General features: G+C 47.3%; 3 protein-coding genes across 11 annotated transcripts in view; 1 reads left to right on the top strand and 2 right to left on the bottom strand.

The window, feature by feature from the left end:
• NR1H3 (nuclear receptor subfamily 1 group H member 3) overlaps positions 1 to 605 on the bottom strand; it is a 62,952-nt gene extending 62,347 nt beyond the window's left edge. For 2 of the 3 annotated variants that reach the window (XM_075129614.1, XM_075129613.1), the window contains exon 1: positions 512 to 605. The gene's annotated coding sequence lies outside the window, so the exon portion shown is untranslated. The remainder of the gene's footprint in view (positions 1 to 511) is intronic. The other variant, XM_075129617.1, reaches the window with a different exon arrangement.
• ACP2 (acid phosphatase 2, lysosomal) lies at positions 34 to 22,533 on the top strand. 2 transcript variants are annotated; one of them, XM_048852103.2, is made up of 11 exons: positions 34 to 166; positions 376 to 471; positions 697 to 783; positions 4,104 to 4,256; positions 4,593 to 4,691; positions 4,846 to 4,935; positions 10,405 to 10,537; positions 10,614 to 10,702; positions 12,302 to 12,408; positions 12,716 to 12,891; positions 20,318 to 22,533. In XM_048852103.2, the coding sequence occupies exons 1-11, from the start codon at positions 77 to 79 to the stop codon at positions 20,329 to 20,331; spliced, it is 1,134 nt and encodes a 377-aa protein (XP_048708060.2). In that variant the 5' UTR covers positions 34 to 76; the 3' UTR covers positions 20,332 to 22,533. The 2 variants fall into 2 exon arrangements, with proteins under 2 accessions (XP_048708060.2, XP_048708059.2); XM_048852102.2 differs by lacking the exon at positions 20,318 to 22,533 and adding an exon at positions 12,976 to 14,287.
• Positions 15,533 to 23,252, bottom strand: part of DDB2 (damage specific DNA binding protein 2) — a 28,559-nt gene continuing 20,839 nt past the window's right edge. For all 6 annotated transcript variants that reach the window (XM_048852099.2, XM_075129605.1, XM_075129606.1 and 3 more), the window contains 5 exons: positions 20,251 to 20,428; positions 18,670 to 18,815; positions 18,307 to 18,471; positions 17,352 to 17,397; positions 15,533 to 16,484 (listed from right to left, as the gene is read on the bottom strand). In XM_048852099.2, the coding sequence (XP_048708056.1) occupies positions 16,240 to 16,484; positions 17,352 to 17,397; positions 18,307 to 18,471; positions 18,670 to 18,815; positions 20,251 to 20,428 (780 nt within the window). In that variant the 3' untranslated portion in view covers positions 15,533 to 16,239. The remainder of the gene's footprint in view (positions 16,485 to 17,351; positions 17,398 to 18,306; positions 18,472 to 18,669; positions 18,816 to 20,250; positions 20,429 to 23,252) is intronic.

Genomic DNA, 23,252 nt, shown 5'->3' with positions numbered 1-23,252 from the left:
GCCGGCAACGCCGGGGTTCCGGGTGTCGGGCCGGACCGGGCTCAGCAGCAGTGTCAGTGATAGGGTGGGGAGAGCGATGGCGGCTCCTCTCGCGCTGCTGCTGGGCATCAGCCTCGCGCTGGCACCGCCCCTGGCTCAAGCTCGGAGCCTGCGTTTCGTTACCCTGGTGAGGGGCGACAGCCGGGGAGCGCGGCCCAGATTGGGACCGCAGAGCCAGACCGCGCCCCGGGCGGGGCCGCTGGGCCGAGGTGGGGAGGCCGGGGGGCGCGGCGATGGGGGAGACGGGGTGGGGCGGGGGGCGCCGCTGGGCAGAGGGGGGCGGCCGGGGTAGCGGATTTGGGGCGCTAGGCAATTCGAAGGTGCTTCCTCTTTCAGCTGTACCGCCACGGGGACCGCTCCCCAGTGAGGGCCTATCCTCGGGACCCCCATCAGGAGAGCGCGTGGCCCCAGGGATTTGGGCAGCTCACCCAGGTGGGTACCCCGGGGAACAGTGTTACATTTGGAGTTGTACCTCAGAAGGTGTCTGCTTTCTCTCCCGCAAGGAAGGGGATTTCTGCCATTTCCTAATAGTGGGTGGGAAGTGCCAGGGAACCCACCCTTTCCCCTTTGGAAGCCATTTTATGTGGCCTTTGACATCGGAGGTCTTTGCTGGGATTGGCCCAGGATAGCGGCAAATCCTGTTTTTGATGCGTGCAGGTTGGGATGCTGCAACAATGGGATCTGGGCCAGTCACTCCGGAAGCGTTACCATGGATTCCTGAACGCCTCATACAATAGGCAGGAGGTCAGTGCAACCTACCCCACTACCATTGGTCATCACCCCCTGTCCCTCTCCTGGGGTCACTTTATCTTCCTGTAAGGTGCAGCCTGGTGCTCAGGGTACCTGCACTGTCTTCAAGGCCCCTTATGCCCCTTATTGTTTCCCTTTGTCATGTTCATGATGCTGTGCCTTCACATAGTAGGATACAATATGACTATATTAAATAGCATCTTCTGTAGAAACTGTCTCTGAAATCACCTGGGTTACTGTGAATACCAAAGGAGTGCAGTCCCGTAAGAGTGTAGGGAGGGCAAGAAGGAATGATGGTTACATCTGGGGGTGGCAAGATACTATGCAAGAGGAGGCCTGAAGCCACTGCCACCTAAACAAAGGGAAGTAGAAAGGGTAATAAAGAGACCTACAAAAGCACCCGTGACATCAGCTGGAATTTATCTGATTCCCTCCCTCTCTTGGGAAGGCATCACAGAGAGTGAGCTGCAGCCGGGTGTATCTCTTTCATGCCCTTCTTTTGAGAAGTTGAATCAGGAGGCCTCGGCAAGTTGTCTTATCTGATCAACAAGCAGTGGAACTCAGGCTCCAAAGGAAATTAACTCAGCCAAATAAATAAATAAATGCAGTTCCTCTGTCCAGCAGCCTTACTGCTTTTTGGTTCCCCACTCTAACACTACCATGCTTTTGCAGTAGAGCAGAGTGTTGGAGAACAAATATTCATGCACGATTTTCTAGAACCTTGGGTTACGAAGATCGTGCATCTGTCATCCTTAGCAGATTTTGCTTGGGTCTTCAAACATACCAACACCCCTCAGAAATTGTCAGTCAAAGTAAAGGTCTTTAGGAAGCAACTAAAGATCTAGTTTCCTTGGGAAGCATCCTGTTGCAACCTAGTTGAGTAAGACTATGTCTGCTTTCTGGTTCTCTTCCATCATTGTTTCCTGCACTGTGGCAGAGACACCTGCCCTACTCTCAGCCCTTTATACTTTGTGGTAGATATCCCAGTCTTAAAGGGCTAGTAGGATTGAAGAAAAAGCTACTATTAGTATGCATAAACTCTCCCCATGAAATACCAGGACAAATTCAACCCAGGGATAAGCAGAAGCAACATCATTATCTGAAAGTTAGACACCTACTCTGAAATTGGTCCATGAATCTCAGTTGGAATATGGCACTGGGTACCACTGTCCCTGTATCAAGGAATGAAAGACTTGAGCCTATGGAAATTAAAGTAACAGTTTTAGCTGGTAGCTGATCCTCTCCATAGGACAGGGATGCAGCCTGTGTTTGCCTTGCCCAGTCCCAGGCAAGGCCAGTGACCAGCTCCAGGCACCATCTAATAAGTTTACACATACACACCATAATCTCTACCCAAACTATTCTTTTATTTCTGTCAATAAAGCATTAAGGGTCTTGTCCCAAAGTAGCTGATTCTGTTTTCTTTGCAAGTTTGATGGTGCTACAGAAGTCTTTGCCCTAGTTTTTGAAAACTGGGTGGTTCTGATTAGCCATTTGGGAAGTTCACTTGTTCAAAGTATGGAGGCTTTCAGGAAGCATATACTATACATAGAGGTGACATTTGGGGTTTCTAAAGGAGGGGTGTGGGAAGTCCCCCAAAATACTTATTATTGTTCTTCTGACAGATTTGAGTCAGATGGAGCAGGAAGAAGAGTTTCAAGATGGAGGGAGTATTATCTTAGTATTATCAATTATCCTGTGTCCTATTGCTGATACAGACCCACAGCTGTGTCAGGCCTTTTAATATTAATGTGGTAGTGGATTGCCATCTGACTTCTTCTGGTCAAGTATCTGCTGCCTCATTTCCCCTTTTGGGGCTCTCCAATAAATGCAGAATCATGTGGTTCAAGTAACACTCCCTTCTTCTGGTCTAGCTTATTAACAATAGTTAACAGTTCAGTGTCAACTCAAATACAAATCTTCCAGCTCTCCTCGCAAGCTTTGAGGTTCCTTCCCACATTTCTCTCTCTCTCAAAGCTTTTCCCAGCTGAGGCTGCTGCTTCTCCTTTTTCCTGCAGCTGTCTGCCACCTGGCTAATGCCAAGAGCACCCTCCTACTTCCTGATCCTGGTATCCTCTGATCAAGCTCCCTCTTATAGGAAGCATCAGCTCCGGGTTGCTGTTGTGTGACTGTTGGTCATCACTTGATTCAGCCACAGGCTAGAGTCTTATAAAAGGGTGCTGGGACATGAGCATATGCCCAAAGATAAGCAACCTGAGACAGTACTGTAGATTGCTCTTTCTTTATCCCATGTTAAGATACTGCTTAGGTGTTTCTTTAGAGCATACCTTGGAGTTCTTTCATCCTAGCTAATGGGGAAAGGTCTCTCTCTACCCATACCTCATGTCAGATGGGTGGAAATATTCAGAGTAAAGACAGTGAGTAAATCTTGTGTTTTCCAAGAATAAGTTTTGAGGATATCGTTTGTATGCAAGATGCTCTATAAAGCAAAACTATATCACCATTCACAAGACTCTTATTTTATCTGCTTTTTCTCTGATGTCCTGACTGCCCGGATATTTATCCCTTCATTCATAACCATTCATCTCATCTACTCCACCTATCACTGAAGCCTGCCCCACATACCTCTCTCCCCCCTCCAGTTGCCTCAGTACACAAATGTCAAGGTATCAAACTTTCACTACTTTGACCCTCCTTGAATCTCTGCAATTGCTCTTGCTCTTCTTCTGTATTGTCAAGTTTTCCTCCTGCCGATGATAATGATCTTCTGCCCCCTTCCCTCCGAGGACCAAAAAGTGCTTCATAGACATTAATAAATGAAACCTCTGCCACATCCACTAGCCATGTCACTATTGTCATCATTTCGCAGATGAAAAAACAGGCCAGAGAGGGGCAGATTCTTGTCACAGGTTGCATAGCAAGTCAATGGCAGATCTGAGGACTGAACCAAGGAGTCCTACCTTCATTCCTGTGATATAACTACACTATATTTTCTCTTTTTACCTACCCCCATCTATATCTCTGGCCTTGTCTCCTACCTACTTGCTACTTATATTATTCTGCCTGAGCTACTCCTTCACTTGTATTCTATCTCCCATCTCCATGATGTATTCCATAGTGCCCCATATGCCTTAATAGCCTGCCCTTTTATATGCACTTCCTCTTTCCCCATCATGGTTTGTGAACTGCTTAAGCTGTAATGGCCTCAGCACACTCCATGTACTCTCTGGCATGCCTAAAACTTTTTGTCTTTGTGGTGCCTGTATTCTGAGTCCCTTGGTCAGAGTCCAGGTATCCCCACTCCTGTGTACAATAGTGATATTCACAGAACAGGCTCTCTGTGCCCGTGGCAGATTTTCATTCGCAGCACAGATTACGACCGGACACTGATGAGTGCAGAGGCCAATCTGGCAGGACTGTATCCCCCACAAGGACAACAGGTGTTCAACCCCAATGTTTCCTGGCAGCCAATCCCTGTACACTCTGTGCCTGACTCTGGGGAGAAGGTGAGTCATTCTCAAGGATAAATATTGGCAGCTCAGGCATGGTGTTCACCTTGTCGCCAAGAGCCTCCCCCTCCAGTCCTGAGCTTACCCATTATCGCTCCTTAGCCTGGCCTTGCAGGGGATCCCCCTACTTCTAGACCCACAATTCTCCTCATGTCCCTTGTTGATTTAGTTGTTAGATGCAGAGTCTCACCGGAAGGGAGACCCTTCCTCGGAGGGAGCTATTTAGACCCTGTTTCATCAGGACTGGGAGGTGGCTGTGGTGGGGAGGCAGTACAGTCGCTGCTGCTTGTCAGGATCTTCCCTGACCCAGCGTCTCCTTTTGTCTCTGCCCAGCTGCTGAAGTTTCCATTATCCCCTTGCCCGCGGTATGAGCAGCTACAGAATGAAACCCGGCAATCAGCAGAGTACATAAATAAAACCAGACAGAATTTGGTAAGTGAGAGTTTGTGTGAGAAAAGGTCTCCCTGAGCAGGAAGAAGATACCTTTATATGATTCTAGGTGTCAGGGAGGGGTGAAAGATCTCCGCTTTGCAGAGTTGTGTGGTGGAAGAGCAGAAGGTTTGAGTCTCTGCCTTGTTGCCTGCAGGGGTTCCTGGAGATGGTGGCAAATCAGACAGGGATCCAGGATGTGTCCCTGGAGTCTGTCTGGAGCATCTACGACACCCTTTTTTGTGAGGTAAGTTAATCTGGGAATCCCCACACAACAGCAGGGACCTGGGTCTTTGGCTCAGCAGAGTGGAATTAGGGATTCACTAGACTGGAGACAATTGCATTGGTGAGAAATGGATTTGCCTGTTGTACAGCAACCTTCCACTTCTCCCTCCACATAGTTAGCCCTAATCTTCAGATTTCGGAATAATAACTCTTCCCCCACTCCAGAGGCACAATTTAGGAAATCTATCCCCTCCAGCACCATAGATCCTCTAGCTGCATGTTTCAGATGTCATGCTAGAACTGAAACTTAATTCTCCTGTGGCATTCTATCTCCTGAGAAAGGGGTGGTTGTCCCAAAATCTTTACTATTCTTTGGTTTTAATTAGTTAAATCCGGAGTGAGATTTTTTTCAAGATGGAGTGAATGTTAATCTAGTTATTTGAGGAAGGAAGAGCGAGTCAAGACTCCAGGATACTATTACTGACGCTCCCCTAGCTCACAGTTAATTTGAGCCAGTCACTTTCCTGCTTGGTGCCTCAGTTTCCCTATCTATAAAAGGGAATAATACATTCCTACAATCTAGAGAACTGTTAGGTTTTATTCCTTATTGTTTGTAAAATGTATTGAGCTCCTCTGACACAGGAAGGCCCTAAAGAAGAGCAAAGTGGTGTCATTTTAGTAATTCCCAAACAAAAACTACATTAAAATGGAGTTAAGGCTGAAAGCACATATCAGTAATATAGAGTAAACATCAATGTTCCCTCTAATTTTTTCCATCCATGTGCGGATTGAATTTTGGTATGTGTACCAATATCGAGATAATGTGCAGATATGCGCCACCAGTACAAACAAAAAACGTAGATATATGTTTTTTAAAAGTTCATAGATATGGAAGAAAGAATATTAAAACAAGGGATAATTAACAAGATGCACTGCTAGGGCTGCAGAGAGGCGGCTGCTGGGGAAAGTCACGTCTCTCCCCGGCTGCCGCACACAGCCCAGCTGGGGCTGGGAGTCCTGGGATACCCCAAACTTGGTTTCCCCACCCCCACCTGACCCCTGCCCACCTCACCTTCCACATCCTCTCTCGAGAGTCCAGGAGGCACTCTGGACAGCCAGCCAGCCGCCCCGTCTGCGCAGCTCCACTAATTAGGTGCACGGTCCTTCATTCCCTTGTGTGCAGCCACACAGGCCTGCACCTTAGAGGGAACTGTGGTAAACATTATAGTCATGTTGTAATTATCCCAAGACAGGTTTCAGAGGAACAGCCGTGTTAGTCTGTATTCGCAAAAAGAAAAGGAGTACTTGTGGCACCTTAGAGACTAACCAATTTATTTGAGCATGAGCTTTCGTGAGCTACAGCTCACTTCAGTGAAGTGAGCTGTAGCTCACGAAAGCTCATGCTCAAATAAATTGGTTAGTCTCTAAGGTGCCACAAGTACTCCTTTTCTTTTTATCCCAAGACAAGCATTACAAACCCAAGAAATTTAGAATTGAGGTAAAATGAAATCCAAACAGTTAGAACACTCCATAACCTTAACTCTGCACTGTAGTGACACCTTGCAGTAACAATACAATTACAATTCATGCCTTTTTTTAAATCCCAAATGAGATTAAACTGATTTTTAAGACAGAATTTTTTTTTCTTCATAATATCACTACAGGGCAGTTATTTTCTTGGCCATATTTGCTAAGGGCAGTCTGTGGTCTGAGTCCCATTGAACCAAATGGGAGATGGGAGCCATTTTGAAAGAGGGCAATTCTTTGTTTCGCTGAAGAACATTCTCCAGCCTCTTCTGAAAGTGAAACTTCCAGTTTTGAAGAATAACAGGAAAAGTGATTATTAATTCTAAACATTTCTTTTCCAAACCTACTCCTTGCACTAGGTCTATGGGGGGGGAGGGATAGCTCAGTGGTTTGAACATTGGTCTGCTAAACCCAGGGTTATGAGTTCAATCCTTGAGGGGGCCATTTGGGATCTGGGGCAAAAATTGGGGATTGGTCCTGCTTTGAGCAGGAGGTTGGACTAGATGACCTCCTGAGGTCCCTTTCAACCCTGATATTCTATGATTTTATTCCAAATTCAGATCTTTGCCAATTTTTGTGTAGATGGACGATGCCTGAACTGAGATCATTGGGGACAAAAACGGTCTGACATAGAATTACATTTCTTAGGACTCATTTTTTAAATTACTTTTAAACCGTAAACTAATAGATTACTTTCAAATGTTCAGAAAATCCATTTAGAACTAGAGTATGGCCTCGTTTACACACAGACTTGTCCTGGGTTTAACCAAATACTTGAGTATTCATCCAGTGCAAGTTTGTGTAGACAAGGCCTGGGAGCTCTAATTTTGGGGAGGATATCCTCTATTTTTCACACATACAAAGTTGTCTAGTCTCTGCTTTGAGAGCAAAACTCAGCTCTGTTAAGTATGGAGCCATGATTGACACCACCATAATGTAAGTAGAATCAGTGCTTGAATACTGCTCGTTAAAGTTAAAACCTTCCTAAGGGTTTGTCTACACAGGAAAATTATTCCAGAATAAGGTGAGGTATGAATTTAAAGTGGAATAGCTATTCCAGAATAACTCCTTGTGTAGACACCTTTAATCCAGAAAGTGGATTAAGTTTATGTAGAAAAAGGTACTCTTACTCCAGAATGAGAATGCCAGCACATAGATTTATTCAGAAATAGCTATTCCAGAATAACTATTCTTGAATAACTCCATGTGTAGAGAAGCCCTTAGACTTCAAAATCCCTGGGGGTCCAAATACTGTAATTACTAAAAATGTCATTCTAAACCTTCCCTTGCCAGCACAGTAATTGATTTTGTGACTGGGCTGAATTTCACCCTTGTTCATTAACTAGAAGGGTCTGCCCCTCCCAGACTCAAATATGTTTGCAGAGATTCCTTCTGGAAAGTTTGTTGCATTTCTTTGGCTTATGCCATCCTGTTTTTCCTTTGGGCATGGCATCTGAAAAGCCCTGTAGACGCTGGTAGTGGGAGGAACAAGCACTGCCTGATTTCCAAATACTTTCTTAGCATCACAGAATCCACTATCTTTCCTTGTAGGAATCTTGATTTAGTCAGCAGATCCTGCTAGTGAAATAGAAACTCCCCTGGAAGAAAGATCAGGGAGTCCCTTTCCCATTCCCCCTCTTGGTCCTGCTCAAAGTCCTTGTGTAGCAGGGTCCAAGGCCCTGTTCATTAACTGTCTGCTTAGACTTCTCACAGACTTACAGGGCTGAGAACTCAAAGAACAGCTCATTGGTTAGCACAGGGATCTCAAATTCGAATCACCAGGAGGGCTACATGATGACTAGTACATTGGCCCAAGGGCCGCATCACTGACACCCCCACTACCCCGCCTCTTCCCACCCCTTCCCCAAATCCCCGCCCCTGCCCTGCCTCTTCTCCGCCTCCTCCCCTGAGCACACAGCTCCCCGCTCCTCCCCCCTCCCTCCTGGAAAGCGCTAAGCGCTGCCAAATAGCTGTTTGGCAGCGGGAAGCACCTGGAGGTAGGTAGAGGAGTGGGGACATGGCGTGCTGGGGGGAGGGGAGCTTGGTGGCCTACAGGAAATAACTCCGGGGCAGCAGGGCGCAGGGAGCTTGGTGGGCCGCAGGAAATAACCCCGTGGGCCACGTGTTTGAGAACCCTGGGTTAGTAGAAGGTGAGTGGGCAGGCTCTGAGAAGGGAGAACTTTATCCCCATGGCACACAGGACAGCGCTGTACCCCAGGAAAGGAAGTTCTGCTTACTCAGAGAAGTGGTGGTGCTCACACCCTTACAAATAATGCTCTGGGGAATAGACCTTGCTGAGTGAAACTGGCATTTCCACTGCTGAGGCAGTAGATTTCCTCCACCAGCTCAAACCAACAAATAACTCCAAGCAAAACCAGAACTTCCTAGTTGTGCTCTTGGTAAATGAATGCAAAACAAACTACCCAGGTTACTGACAGGTGCCTGATCTGAATCATGTAGAATGGCCCAGAGGGTGCTTGTCCTAGTCTCCCATGGAGTCTGATGGGACATGGCCTGAAAGATTGGGCCAAAAGAAATCTGATGAGGTTCAACAAGGACAAGTGCAGAGTCCATGCACCGCTACAGGCTGGGGACCGACTGGCTAAGCAGCAGTTCTGCAGAAAAGGAGTGGACGAGAAGCTGGATATGAGTCAGCAGTGTGCCCTTGTTGCCATAAAGGCGAACAGCATATTGGGCTGCATTAGTAGGAGCACTACCAGCAGATCGAGGGAAGTGATTATTCCCCTCTATTCGGCACTGGTGAGGCCACACCTGCAGTATTGCGTCCAGTTTTGGTCCCCCCCCACTACAGAACGGATGTGGACAAATTGGAGAGAGTCCAGCGGAGGGCAACGAAAATGATTAGGGGGCTGGGGCACATGACTTATGAGGAGAGGCTGAGGGAACTAGGGTTATTTAGTCTGCAGAAGAGAAGAATGAGGGGGGATTTGATAGCAGCCTTCAACTACCTGAAGAGGGGTTCCAAAGAGGATGGAGCTAGGCTGTTCTCAGTGGTGGCAGATGACAGAACAAGGAGCAATTGTCTCAAGTTGCAGTGGGGGAGGGCTAGGTTGGATATTAGGAAACACTATTTCACTGGGAGGGTGTGAAGCACTGGAATGGGTTACCTAGGGAGGTGGTGGAATCTCCATCCTTAGAGGTTTTTAAGGCCTAGCTTGACAAAGCCTTGGCTGGAGTGATTTAGTTGGTGTTGGCCCTGCTTTGAGCAGGGGATTGGACTAGATGACCTCCTGAGGTCTCTTCCAACCCTAATATTCTATGATTCTGTGCCCCAAAAGTTGTGACCTTTCTGAGATTATCGCTGCTTTCACTGTAATTCAGCCATTCCTCTGAGTACACTGGCTGTCTGCAAAGCAGACTCCTTTCCTGACTCCCCTTGTTCAGAGCATGGTTATTGAGGTTTCCATCTGAGCTGCATCTCAATAAGACAATTACAGAGTGCTAGTCTTCTGCTCTCTTCCTCAGTGCACAAGTGCCTGTGCTTATGATGACTTCTCCTGTATAGATGTGCTCTGCCTATAGCAATAGCTTTGTCTGAGTCTTCTTCCTGCTCTTTTGTCTTATGTTTTGATTTCTGGCTGTGTGGTCTCAGTGCGGCAGAATCATCTTCACACAAAGCGGATGCCCCAGGATTATTGTCTCTGCAATTTGCGCTAACATCACACTCTGGCTGTGTTTTCAGAGAAATGTAGTTCCTAGTTTTTATTCTTACTATTCTTCGTGCTTCTTATGTTGAAATGGCAGAATGTCTTACAAATGTAGTTCTGCAGATGGGGGTGAGAGAGGAGACTGAGCCCAGATGAGGAAGGGAGTCATCCATGGTAACACAGTGAGCCCATGGCAGAATCTGGACTAGATCCCAGGTCTCCTGACTCTGAGCCCTGTGACCTACCCTCTGCCCACACCATCTCCCTTTGAATGAGTTCTCCTTTTTTCTTTTCAGCAAACACATAGGCTGCTACTGCCGCCATGGGTGACCCCGGATGTCATGACTCAGTTGAAGCAACTAAAAGACTTTGGCTTTGAATTCCTGTTTGGGATCCACCAGCAGATGGAGAAAGCTCGTCTGCAGGGTGGTGAGTGGGGAAGGGATGGCATCTCAGGTAAGAGATTCTGTCCTTTGGGATCTGCCCAGCTATTCTCTTTCTGCAGGGGTCCTGCTGGCTCAGATAAGGAAAAACATGACCTCAGCAGCAAATGCGTCTGCACCCCAGCATCTGAAATTACTCGCCTACTCAGCAGTAAGTCTGCATCTGGGAGCTGCCATCCCACCACCTGCCATGGGGTTTGGGCCCTGGTGGGGGCTCTGCCATCCTTCCATCCTCCAGTGCAGTCCCTATATCCAGAATATGTCTCTACCCATTGCAGCATATTCTCTACAGCACCTGGCATCATCCCTTTCTGCATCCAAAGAAGTGAATTCCCAGTCTAAAAATCCAGCATGTGGCTGACTCAGCAAGAGCAGGAGGACAGACTCGGGGTCACTGCCCCTTCTGATAGATGGGTTGTGCTACCCTGATGTGGTGTTTCAGCCAGTGATAGATGATAGAATGATAGATGCAGACAATCATATCCCTCTCTAGCAACCTGCTGAGTTAGACTGTCCAGCATCACTCCCAGAACTGCCGTAGAATGGGATCCCTTGGGGTGTCTCTACACTGCAAAAAAACACCCATGACTGGCCTGGGTCAGCTGACGCAGGCTTGCAGGGCTTGGGCTGTGGAGCTATGAAATTGCAGACATCTAGGTTCTCAGAGCCCCGGCTCCAGCCCAAGCCCAGATGTCTACGCTATAATTTTATAGCCCCATGAGCCCAAGTCAGCTGATGCAGGCCAGCTATGGGTGTTCTATTGTAATGTAGATGTACTTTCAGGGACTTGACCCCTAGACTGACAGAGCTCCCAACTCGCGCGCTCTCTCTCTCCCCCACTCCCTCGGCACAGTCACAAGTTACCTTACCAGGGCCCCTGCTCTGCTTTCTCTGTTCCTCTAGTGCAGCGTTTCTCAAATAGGGGTCTGCAAGCCCTGTGGAAAAACTCCTCCCCATTCTTCCCAGGCATGCCTCCAGCACACTGGGGAACAGACTTACCTGTCCTGGCTCCCCCCGTCACTTCTGGGAGCCCCAGGCATGTCCCTGCAGCCATTGGGGTGGGTACTAGGGGGTCTCCACACGCTTCCCCCACGCCAAGTGCAGACTCCACAGCTCCCATTGGCTGGGAACTGCAGCCAATGGGAGCTGTGGGGGTGGTATCTGTGGGCAGGGGCAATGTGCGGAGATCCCTTAGCCCCTCTGCCTAGGAGCCGCAGCCAGAGGATGTTCTGGTTGCCCGAGGTAAGCACGGCCCTCTACCCCAGCCCAGAGCCCGCACCCGCTCCTGCACCCAAACCCCCTGCTAGAGTTCACACCTCGCAACCCTTCCCACACCTCAACCGCCTGTCCTAGCCCAGAACCAGAGCCCGCACCCCATCCTGTCCCAGCCTGGTGAAAGTGAGTGAGGGTTGGGGAGAGTGAGCGATGGGGGGGGGGGTGGATGGAGTGAGCAGTGGTGGGGCAGGGGCATGGCCCCAGGGAAGGGGTGGTGCAAGGAGGCTTGGGGGGTTCCCAAAAATTTTTAAATCAAAATGGGGGTCCTCGGGTTGCTAAAGTTTGAGAACCCCTGCTCTAGTGAATTCCCATAATCTATTTTCCCTTCTCTGGCATGGTCCTGGGTTTCTTCAATTAGCTGTCTTTTGCCCAGCACAGTCCTTGGTTCCCTGCTGAGCTCTCCTTTTGTGGATGTGGTCCCAAGCATTCTGTCCTTCTCCTGAAGAGTGATTCACATTCTCTCCCTCTTCCTTAGCATGACACAACACTTGTGGCACTGCAGATGGCTCTGAATGTCTACAATGGGAGACAAGCACCATATGCCTCATGTCACATATTTGAGCTGTACCAAGATGATGACAGGTGAGGGCTACAGTAAGGGCATCTGCTGTGGCTTTGCCTCATGGGTTAAACATGTCGGCAGAACTCCAGCCTCAGGGCAGAGCCTTTTGCTCTTGCTCCCAAGGGGAAAACAACAGAAGGAAGATCTTAATACAGAACAATGGGAAAGGGCTAGCTCCCAGAGCTGCATGCTAAGTGGGTGATAGGAAGAGATAGCTACAGGATGGCTGAAGAGGGTGATGGTCCTAGCCAGGAGGAAGATGGGAGAAGGAATATGTAATTTGTAATTACAAGGAATATGTAATTTGTGTCTTTGTTTTGTCCCCAGTAACTTTTCTGTGGAGATGTTTTTCCACAACGAGAGTGGGAGGGAGCCTTTTCCACTGACGCTGCCTGGCTGTGCCCAGCGCTGCCCCTTGCCGGATTTCCTGCAGCTCACTGACCCCATCATTCCCCAGGACTGGGCGCGCGAATGCCAGGTAGCAAGCAATGTTCAGGACACAGGTGAGTGCTGGCTGGGCTGGGCATTAGTGAGAGACAGCGATGATTGAATGTTACCACACTGTATGCTCACTTTCTCCCTTGCAGAACTGATTGTGGCTCTGGCTGTCTGTGGATCCATCCTCTTCCTCCTCATTATCCTCCTCCTGACTGTCGTTTTCCGCATACAGTCCCAGCCACCTGGTTACCGGCATGTTTCCAACGAGGGAGAAGAGCAGCCATGACAATTGCTCTGACCCCTCCCCAGGGAGCAAGAGGGAGCAGTGCTGCTCCTGGGAGTGGTTGGGTTGTCCTTCAGTAACTGAACATTCTTTTTCACAGAAGCTGGACTCTGATGTGACCAGCCTCTGGCTGCTCTTTAGATGAGACATGACATTTGGGGTTGAAATCCCAGGGCATCTGGAGCAGGATGGTCTAACTGCATGGAAGCAGTGGATCGCCCCCTTGAATCCAGTGTACTGTGTGGAATGCCTATTTTTAATACATGACAAAGCTGGGGCTCCCCTTCCACCTGGTGCAGCCAGCTGCTCTTCAGGAATAATCTTTCCCCTTTTAATGGTTGTAATTCTAACACTTATTTTAGCAGCAACAAAGAGAACTGGGAATGTCTCCCAGGAGCTGCCATCACCTGCTCAGTTGGTAATGGCCTTGTTCACTAAGGTCAGAATGATTTGATTTCAGTGTGATTCCCAATCTGCTTTGAGCACTTCGGCTTGGGCCATTGGGCTGATTACAGTGTGAAGGCTAGACCTGGACCAGAGACCGTAACTCACACCCACTGGGTAGGGGCTGAATCCTCATCTGCTTTCCAAGAAGATGGAGCTTCTGGAGATCACTGGCTGGTTACAGATGAGGTTGTGGGGTCCCTTGTCTCTGCTACTTAATTGCTGCTGGCACCAGGTTACTCCCCCTCAATTCTGTTCTGAGAGGAAAAACTGGCCTTAAGTTAGGGTAGGATTGTAAACCTGCCATTGGACCCAGGATTCAGCGCAGGGGTAATTTGGAGAAGTTCCAGGTATCAATGGACTTTGCCACATGGATTATCCCATCTGATACCCAATTCCTGATCCTTCAGTGGTATCATGCACCTAGGCTGTTGTGCAATGCTGTACAAAGGAAAAAGCACTGTGCCTGCTCCCTGAGCTTTAATTGCATTCATAATCCTAATTTGCAGAGCTACAATCGGTGGGTGTGGTTATGAAATTTTGGATCTCTCTCTAAAGTAACAGCCTTTTGTTTTGACCTCCCCCAGCTGTGAATGCCACAGGCTGCCTGTAGCTACAGCCCTGTACCACACCATTGGTGCAGATGTTGACTGTGGGCCAAACAAATGTGCATGGCAGGCAGAAAATTTTACACTGCAATTAAAGACCACGTAACAGAACTGTTTACTCTAAAACTGGGACAAGTGCCAACCTTGCTAGTTTTTTTCCCCCATCCCCCACATTGGTGTCATTTAAAAAACAAATACTCAGCTTAATAGGTGGGGCGGGGCATGCAAGTGACCTTGCATCACTATGCACCTGTCAGGGTGAATCACCTGGATCTTCTAGATGAGTTACTAAAGGTGACTCTTTCCTTAGGACCACTGCGTGGAGGTTGCAAGGATCTCCTTGCAGACTACAGCTGGTATTGAGAAAATTAATGGCTAGCAGTCATCATCTTCTGCCCTCCACTTTCTCCACTACTGTTTCTGGTGAAGAGTGAAGTGCAGCAGACACCAGAGGCTCTGGCTCCTCATAGGGTGATGCTGCACATTCACTTCCCAGTTTTAGTTCCTTTTCTGGTCCAGTTCCCTTCCTAGCAGTGGAGGCTACTAGCAGGCTTCCTTTTCTTTCCCTCCACTTCACCATGGGGAATTTTACAGTCTGCTACCAGCATGGGAACTCTAATGCAGCAGAACCAGCCTGCTGCTCTCAGCAACTGCCTCACCTGTTTCTCACTTGGAGATACAACTTAGTTCTCCTGAAGGGCAAAACACAGTCACAAAGAACAAGCAGCTGCTCCTGAGAACAGGACTGGAGGAGAAAGGTGCAAGGAAGTGCCTTCACAGAGGCCTGTGTAGCAGAGGAAGGGGCTATTTTTAAAGGCAGCAGATTTTGCACACATGGAGGAAAGGCTTCTATAGTGATTTAGACTTTGACTGAATGAATTTCTGTAATTCTGTTCCATTACCTCTTGCCTTTTTTTTCATTAAAATCAAATTGAGACTGGGCTCCTGCTACTCCTTCTGCTATGTGGGCTCATAAAGGCCTAGGCCTGTTAGGCTCTGCATTTAATATGGGAGCTATTGCAACATTCACCTTTTCACAAGACAAAAATGGAGCAGGAAAGGTAACAAGAAAAGAGGGAGAAATCCTAATATGCACAACCACACCCAAAGCAGGGGAAGAGCAAAGGTCATTTCCATGTGTTTTATGCTTCTCTTCATATTATTTTTGTCTCCTGCTACCCTGCAAAAAGCAGATACTTCAGTTTGTAAGTGAATTCATCTAATTTCACAAGAGCCCTTTCTAGCAGCAACATTAGCACATATACCCCCCAGCAGTCTGTCAACTCCTGCTGGGGTGGGCTTAAGAGCCCCTCACAACAAGCCATTCATCAAACCCCCTGAGGTGGCCACTCTCCCAAGGAAGAAAGCCTGTTCTGTACAAAACTTTATTAACAGTTGAATATTATAAACACCATGAAATTAACAAAACCTCCCACCAGGGCCAGAGCCCTGGCCCCAGACAGCAGTTTTTGGGGGGGCATATACTCCACCTATGCCCCAGGCAGTGTTGTAAACAAGCTAACTTTCAAACATAAAAACTTGTGGGTTAACAGCAGCCCTGAGATGTAGCTATATGAGAAGGGGTATTTGGAAGACAATCCTCGGGTTCCACTTCGGGAACACCTATTCCCATACTTTGGGGTACAAGACTGAAAACAGGGCTGGCCGGTGCACTGCAGGAGAGAGACTAAAGCTCTGAAGATATAAACTACAGCAGCAGCCCAGCTCAGCCCTGGCTGCTCCCACATTGACCTCATATCCCATGACACAGATAATTAAAGAACAAAAATCACGCATAAGCATAATGCTGCTTTTTGTGGTCCCATTAAATGCATGCCAGCACAGGGCATGCTGACATTCAGGCTCCCATAGTGCTTGATAAAATGTATCAGCCACACAGGAGGAGGAGCTGACAATGACACCACCCTCTAATGGGGAAAGCAGAAAGTACAAGCAGCAACTTACTACCCAGCAAGGAAGGACAAAGCAGAAGGCTGGGTGCCCCTCAGGGTAGATGTCACCCACTGTGCCAGGACTAGCTTTGTCCAGAATGATCTAGAAAGCCTGGAGGTGTTTGCTCAATCCTCCAGATCCTTCCGCTTCCTGCCCTGTGATTTGGGATCTTTGCCCTTTGTTTTAGTCCCCTCTAGTTCCAGAGCAAGGAACTTGGTTTTGAGTTTGCTTGCCAGTGGGTTTGACTGCTTCTGCAGCCCATGCCTGGACAAGCTCCGGCTTCCACTTCTCTGCTCTGTCATAGCTTTCAAGAGATGCTCCTGTTTCTTGGTCACCATCTCTTCCCGGCTCCAGATCAGAATGTTAAAGCCTGTGAGGAAAAAATTCAACACTCAGAAATTCTGCTGCAGACATAGTTTCTAATGGGGGAATCACTGTCTATACCAATTTAATATAAAATTCAGCCACTGCCCGACAAAAGCAAGTAGTATTTTTCTAGTCACTAAGGATGGTGTAAACCATTTCTTCCTGACATTGCCTCCACATAGTCCTATTGTAGGAATCATGTCCCTATTAGCTGTATGGTCATGGAAACTTTTCGAGCAATAGCCGGCAATTAAGGGGCATGATCAGTTAATTCTCTTGCCCACAACTTCCATGGAAAGAAAAGTTCTACCAAAGATTCTGCATTCAGATCAAATCAGACCCCAATATGGCCAGCTTCCCCAGATCCTAGGGAGCCCAAGAATGGCAGGGCCTCTTTGGATATAAAGTATGTACAAGTGCAGTAACCCAAAAGAAGTCAAACAAAGGCCAGTGAGACCAGCAGTAGAGGGCAAAGGGCAGGAACTTTTTTCATCTCACTTCTTGCAGTATTGCCATACAGCCAATAGATGGCAGCAGCACCATCTCCTCCTAGGGAGGCTGCTTTCCCTTGAAGCTAATCGCCACACTGCACATTTTAGTGGATGTTTTCAAAACGCTTTACAAACCATGGATTAATCCTGAGGACACTGGGGTTTGGAGATAAGAGGGTAGGGTATTAACCTATTTTACAGAGGATGAAACTCAGCCTCGGTGAGATCAATGTCAGAACTAGGTTTAGAACTCACAAGTACATCACATTCAACATGTGTTTGTCTGGAGAAGCCAGTCTACCCTTTTCTGAGACCAGAACCCCATACTGTCCAACTGCCTCAATAATAAAATAAGGACAGAGAGCCAGAAGCCTACTTACCCATACCAGAGGCCAGTGTATCTCCCATAGGGTTAAACTTATTGAGCTGCAAATGTAAACATATTGACAAACTATCAGCCTCAATGCTTATGTAACATGATCAAACAATTTGGGAACTAGAACATTCCCTAAAGTATACTACAAAAAGGCCCAGAGCTGAACATGGAACTGTTCTGCAAAGGTCAGCTGCCCTTGGCTGGCATGACACTACACCCCCACTGCTAAGAGCTGCAGGTGTCAGGGGGCTGGCCAGCATGGCTTTACAACCCCTCTCTGCTGCATGTTGAAAGTCAGCAGGCTGGATCCTCCTCTCATGTTGGTGTAAATCAGGGGTAGTTACACTGAAGTCAACAGAGTAATCAGTGTAACACTGGTATAAATTTGAGGAGAATCAGGTCCAGTCTTCCTGCTCTGCTCAGTTTCTCCTCAGTCTGATCCTGCTGGGGAGTCAGCCCTGTGGGAGCTCAATGTGCTACTGTGACTGGAATGTCACTTTCTGCTCAGAAGCTGCTGGTGGGTGGGATGGGGGGAGCAGCTGACGTGAGAGCTGGCATCATGCTAAGAGACATTACTTCCTCCCTGGGGCATGACTGTATTTCACAGAGACTCCAATGCACATGGCCAGGAAAGGACCAGCTAACAGATGGAGAAGCAGCAACCCAGGTGACTCCTCACATCCCCAACCCTGGATTCACTCTCAGGAGACTTCCCCTACCAAGAAGCTATTCACACATATTAGTCGTCACAGCCAACCTCTCTGAGGCACTCTTTCCCATGGCCAGTATACAGACTGTTCCCTGCACCGCACCTTGCCAGGATGCCTCCTCCTGGTATGAGTATGAGCCTGTGTTAGGAGATTCTGGGTCTTGTTCCTATTGCATGATCTCCCTGATACTCAAGTCTTGGCTATAGTTAAGGGCACTGTGGCCCTTTCAACTCTAGTGCCCAAGCTCACCGAGATAATGCCAGATGCATTTGGGTCGTGGAGCTGGCACGCCATCTCCCCAGTGTTTCCATCAAATATATCAACAGTTCGCAGCTCATCCACTGTGTATCCTGGGAACTTAGGGTCTGGGTAGCGACCAGCCACAATGAGGTCATAACGAGGGTGCCACGTCGCCTAAACATAAAGCAGATGGATGTGATCAACAACTCCGGAGGAACACAGCTAAAGACTGATACGAATCAGAAAGCTGTGACTCCAGCAGAGTGAGCTTCCCCACTGCAGTGCCCTATTCTGAAAAGAAATTGTACTAAAGCTTTTTCCAACTTGTTACTGGCATCTGCTGTGAGATCAGACTGCACTTTGCTACCTCACCTTGATAGGTGTGAGGTGCTGGAACTGCCGATGTGGATGTGGGATCAGATGCTGTGGTTTGGTCCAATCTGAAGAGGAATAGACTCGGATCTCACTATGCTGGTCTGTGGTCAGGAGCTTAGCACCATCCGTTGGGCTGAAATAAGCTGGGAAAAGGGCAATAAAGCATACAGAAGATCACAATCCTGCGGCCATAGACAAAGAAGAGCTAAACAACACATACCCCTAATTTGTAAGTGCGTTACAACTTCCTAAATAGTTATTTTAAAAGAGCCACGTGCCCCAAGGAACAAGACTCTGTCCTTCTCTAGCCCCTTTCTTCCCAGGAACTCAAAGTTCTTTACAAATATTAAACTGAAGCTTACAATCCCTGGGTGCCAGGGAAGTATCATCATCCCCATTTTACAGATGGGGGAAAAAAGACAATAAGTGGGAAAGGAACTCACTCAAAGTCACATAGTAAGCCAGTGAAAGAACTGGAAACAGAACACAGCAGTTCTAACTACTATTGCCCTGCTAGACCCCATCCCTCCAATGTTGGGAATAGAACCAAAGGAATCTTGATTCCTAGTCCCTGTTTCTACCAAAGGAACTTCAGCACGAGATGATCAGGAGTATCTGCCCCAACAAATTCCACGCTCTATCCCCAGAAAACTTCAGTGTTTTCACATTAAGCTCTCAAGGGCAGCTCCCCAGGAATTGCAGAGGATTGACGCACTGAGAACAAATACTTTATTAGGAGGACAGTACATTTAAGTTATATTAGAATGGATTCAGAGAAGAGCCATGAGAATATTTAAAGATTAGAAACCATACCTTATAGTGATATACTCAAGGACCTCAATCAGTTTATCTTAAAGAGAAGATTAAACGGTGACTTTATTACAGTCTATAAGTACCTACATGGGGAACAAATATTTGATAATGGGCTCTTCAATCTAGCAGAGAAAGGCATAACCCAATCCAATGGTTGGATGTTGAAGCTAGACAAATTCAGACTGGGAATAAGGCATACATTTTTTTACAGTGAGGATAATTAACTATTGGAACAAGTGACTGAGGGTCATGGTAGATTCTCCATCATTGGCAATTTTTAAATCACAACTGGATGTTTTTTCTAAAAGTTCTGCTCTAGGAACTTCTATGGCCTGTGTTAGACAAGAGGTCAGACTAGATGATCACAGTTGGCCCTTCTGGCCTTGGAATCTATAAGTATCCCTCTGTCATCAGCAATAGTTCAGGATGAATTAGCCAGAAGCCAATGAGAAGGTGTTATGGGTGACACCAACACTTTTGTACAGGAATTTCAGATAAAGTTTATGTCAGTGTTTGAATTTAAAAACTGATCAAACTCAGGCTTGCTCCAGAATGATTTCATCTTTTGATAGACACACACTGAAGGATATGAAAGAAACAGGACTGATACACATTTATGGGAGGGAAAGTGGGGCACAGAAAACCCAAGCGTGATGGACACAGGCACAGGTCACAAAAGACCAAAAGGAACAGACAGAAACACAGAACAGATAGGTAGATTGGTGGGCAGAGAAAGAGAGAGAGAGTCCTACCTCACTGACCTACCAGCATTGACAGGTTTGTCATGAGGCAGCACATGAAGGAAACTTGACTTGTCTTTGATGTTTCTCAGGTCCCAGATTTTGACTGTCTGGTCCACAGAAGCTGTAGCCAGGAGCCAATCACAGCGCGAGTTAAACTCCACATGAGTCACTTTCTTCTTATGTAACTTCAGCTTCCAAATCTGCAGCGGAGGGAAACAGAAGGTGAGATCTGTGCAACAGCTACACAGCAAGCAGGTGCAATACGTGCCCCATAAAGAACTTTCCAGCACTGCTCTGGTACAGACAGCCTGTGGGATTTAGGCCGTGGAGCTCTGAGCACTCCTTAACTTGCATATTGTACCACCCCATTTATCCAAAGGTTTTGGTGCAGGTAGTAGAGCTTGTTAGCACTGCAAGCCTTGACCCTAGAGCATGGGGCAGGTGCAGTCTAGCTACAGCCAGCGCTGCAAACCCCACAGCCCAGAGCTCAGACTCATCTATATGAGGCTGTACTTGCAGTTTCTGACATACCCAAACTTCAGAAAGCCTTAGACAAGGTCCCTCACCAAAGGCTCTTAAACAAAGTAAGCAGTCATGGGATAAGAGGGCAGGGTCCTCTCATGGATCAGTAACTGGTTAAAAGATAGGAAACAAAGGGAAGGGACGAATGGTCAGTTTTCAGAATGGAGAGAGATAAATAGTGGTGTCCCACAGGGATCTGTACTGGTACCAGTGCTGTTCAACATATTCATAAATTATCTGGAAAAAGGGATAAACAGTGAGGTGGCAAAATTTGCAGATGATATAAAATTATTCAAGATCGTTAAATCCAAAGCAGACTGTGAAGAGATACAAAGGGATCTCACAAAACTGGGTGACTGGGCAACAAAATGGCAAATGAAAGTCAATGTTGATAAATGCAAAGTAATGAACATTGAAAACATAATCCCAACTATACATACAAAAAATGGGCTCTAAATTAGCTGTTACTACTCAAGAAAGAGAACTCAGAGACATTGTGGATAGTTCTCTGAAAACATCCACTCAATGTGCAGTGGCAGTCAAAAAAAGCAAACAGAATGTTGGGAATTATTAAGAAACGGATAGGTAATAAGACAGAAAATATCATATTGCCTCTCTATAAATCCACGGTATGCCCATGTCTTGAATACTGTGTGCAGATCTGGTCACCCCATCTCAAAAAATATATATTGGAATTGGAAAAGGACAGACAAGGGCAACAAAAATGATAAGGGTTATGGAACAGCTTCCATATGAGGAGAGTTTAATAACACTGGGACTTTTCAGCTTGGAAAAGAGACGACTAAGGGGGGAAATGATAGAGGTCTATAAAATCATGGCTGGTGTAGAGGAAGTAAGGAAGTGTTATTTACTCCTTCTCATAACACAAGAACTAGTGTTCACCAAATGAAATTAATAGGCAGCAGGTTTAAAACAAACAAAAGGAAGTATTTCTTCACACAATGCACAGTTAACCTGTGGAACTCTTTGCCGGAGGATGTTATGAAGGCCAAGACTATAACAGGGTTCAAAAAATAACTAGATAAGTTCATGGAGGATAGGTCCATCGATGGCTATTAGTCAGGATGGTCAGGGATGCAAACCATGCTCTGAAGTGTCCCTAGCCTCTATTTGCCAGAAGCTGGGAAGAGGTGACAAAGGATGGATCACTTGATAATGACCTGTTCTGTTCATTCCCTCTGAAGCACCTGGCATTGACCACTGTCGGAAGACAGAATACTGAGCTAGATGGGCCATTGGTCTGACTGTCTCTCTTTGAGATGGTTGCTAAGGCCCAAGATCTTCTCCTGGTCCCTTTGCCAGTTTCACCACAGAAAGGTTTCCATTGTGGGGATATTACTGGGGCTGGAGATTCATCTACTCCCAGTGAATTTATTAGGCATGTAACAAGGCACTCGGCCTTGAGGGTATAAACACAGGGCAGCTCTTACAGTCCTTGGGGCCTTTAATACTGAGAGCTGTAGTTGTAGGGCACATGACTAGGAGCAAACGTGTGACCTACAGGAAGCCAGGTATGAGGCTTCCTGCCTCTTGGGCAGGGACAGCAGACAGAAGAGACCAGAGGTCAGAGAAGCCCAAGTGTGTCTCTCTCCATAGTAGACAGGAAAGGGCTACCGGGAGGAGGGGGGGAGAAGGAAGGATGTGTCCCTCCCAACAGCAGAAGGTAGGAAAGGTCTCCATTACAGAGAATTTTGTATTATGAACATTTTTGCATCTTCTATGTATTAATAAAAATGCCCTAAGGAAAGGGAAAAAAGCTAAACTCTAATATTTGGGCTTTATTTGGAGTGCCACAGCTAGTGACTTGGCCCACTGGTTAACATGTCCCCCCTGCCTACAGCTCCTGGGGTGGGAATTGCCCAGCACTGTTTCCCCTGAGAGCAACAGAAGTGACGACTTAGGATTGATTATAATAAAGCAGCGGCGAAGAGGTTGCTCTTGATTGGCAGGGCCCGCTTTTGAAGAAATTCCAGGCCCACCCTCTCCTAGGCAGCTTTCTTTTCTGTTTCCAGTCCTGGTGCTAACACTCTGCCCCCTTGGACAGGATGGAAATGGTGCAGTTTCTGTTCTTCTCCTGGCCTTTGCTGAGGTTGGGATTTGGAGCTGGGAATGCCCAGGACTTTGATCCTGCTTGTGAGTAGCCCTGGGGAGGAAGTGGTTGTCAGATCACCCACCCCACCCCACCCCCCGCCAGTGACACTCCCATTTTTCCAAAGAGGTTTCTGGAGTGTGTTCATTGCTAGGGGGAATTGACACCTTCGGGATGTCACAATTTCTGCTCTCCTGAGTAATCAGACACTCTCAATGCAGGCAGATCCCATGATGTGGACCTTAACTTGAAATCACTCTTTGAGTGATTTAGCATGCTCCCCACCTTGGGAGGAAGGGCACGCAGTTTCTAGTGCACTGCAGAAGGGCAGGGAGCATCGCCTGGCAGATACTAGGTGGACTCACATCCCTTTAGGTTAAGGATGCATGCTC

Source organism: Caretta caretta, chromosome 6 (genome assembly GCF_965140235.1).
Source record: "Caretta caretta isolate rCarCar2 chromosome 6, rCarCar1.hap1, whole genome shotgun sequence".
Lineage (NCBI taxonomy): Eukaryota > Metazoa > Chordata > Testudines > Cheloniidae > Caretta > Caretta caretta.
This window is presented reverse-complemented; position numbering and strand designations above follow the sequence as displayed.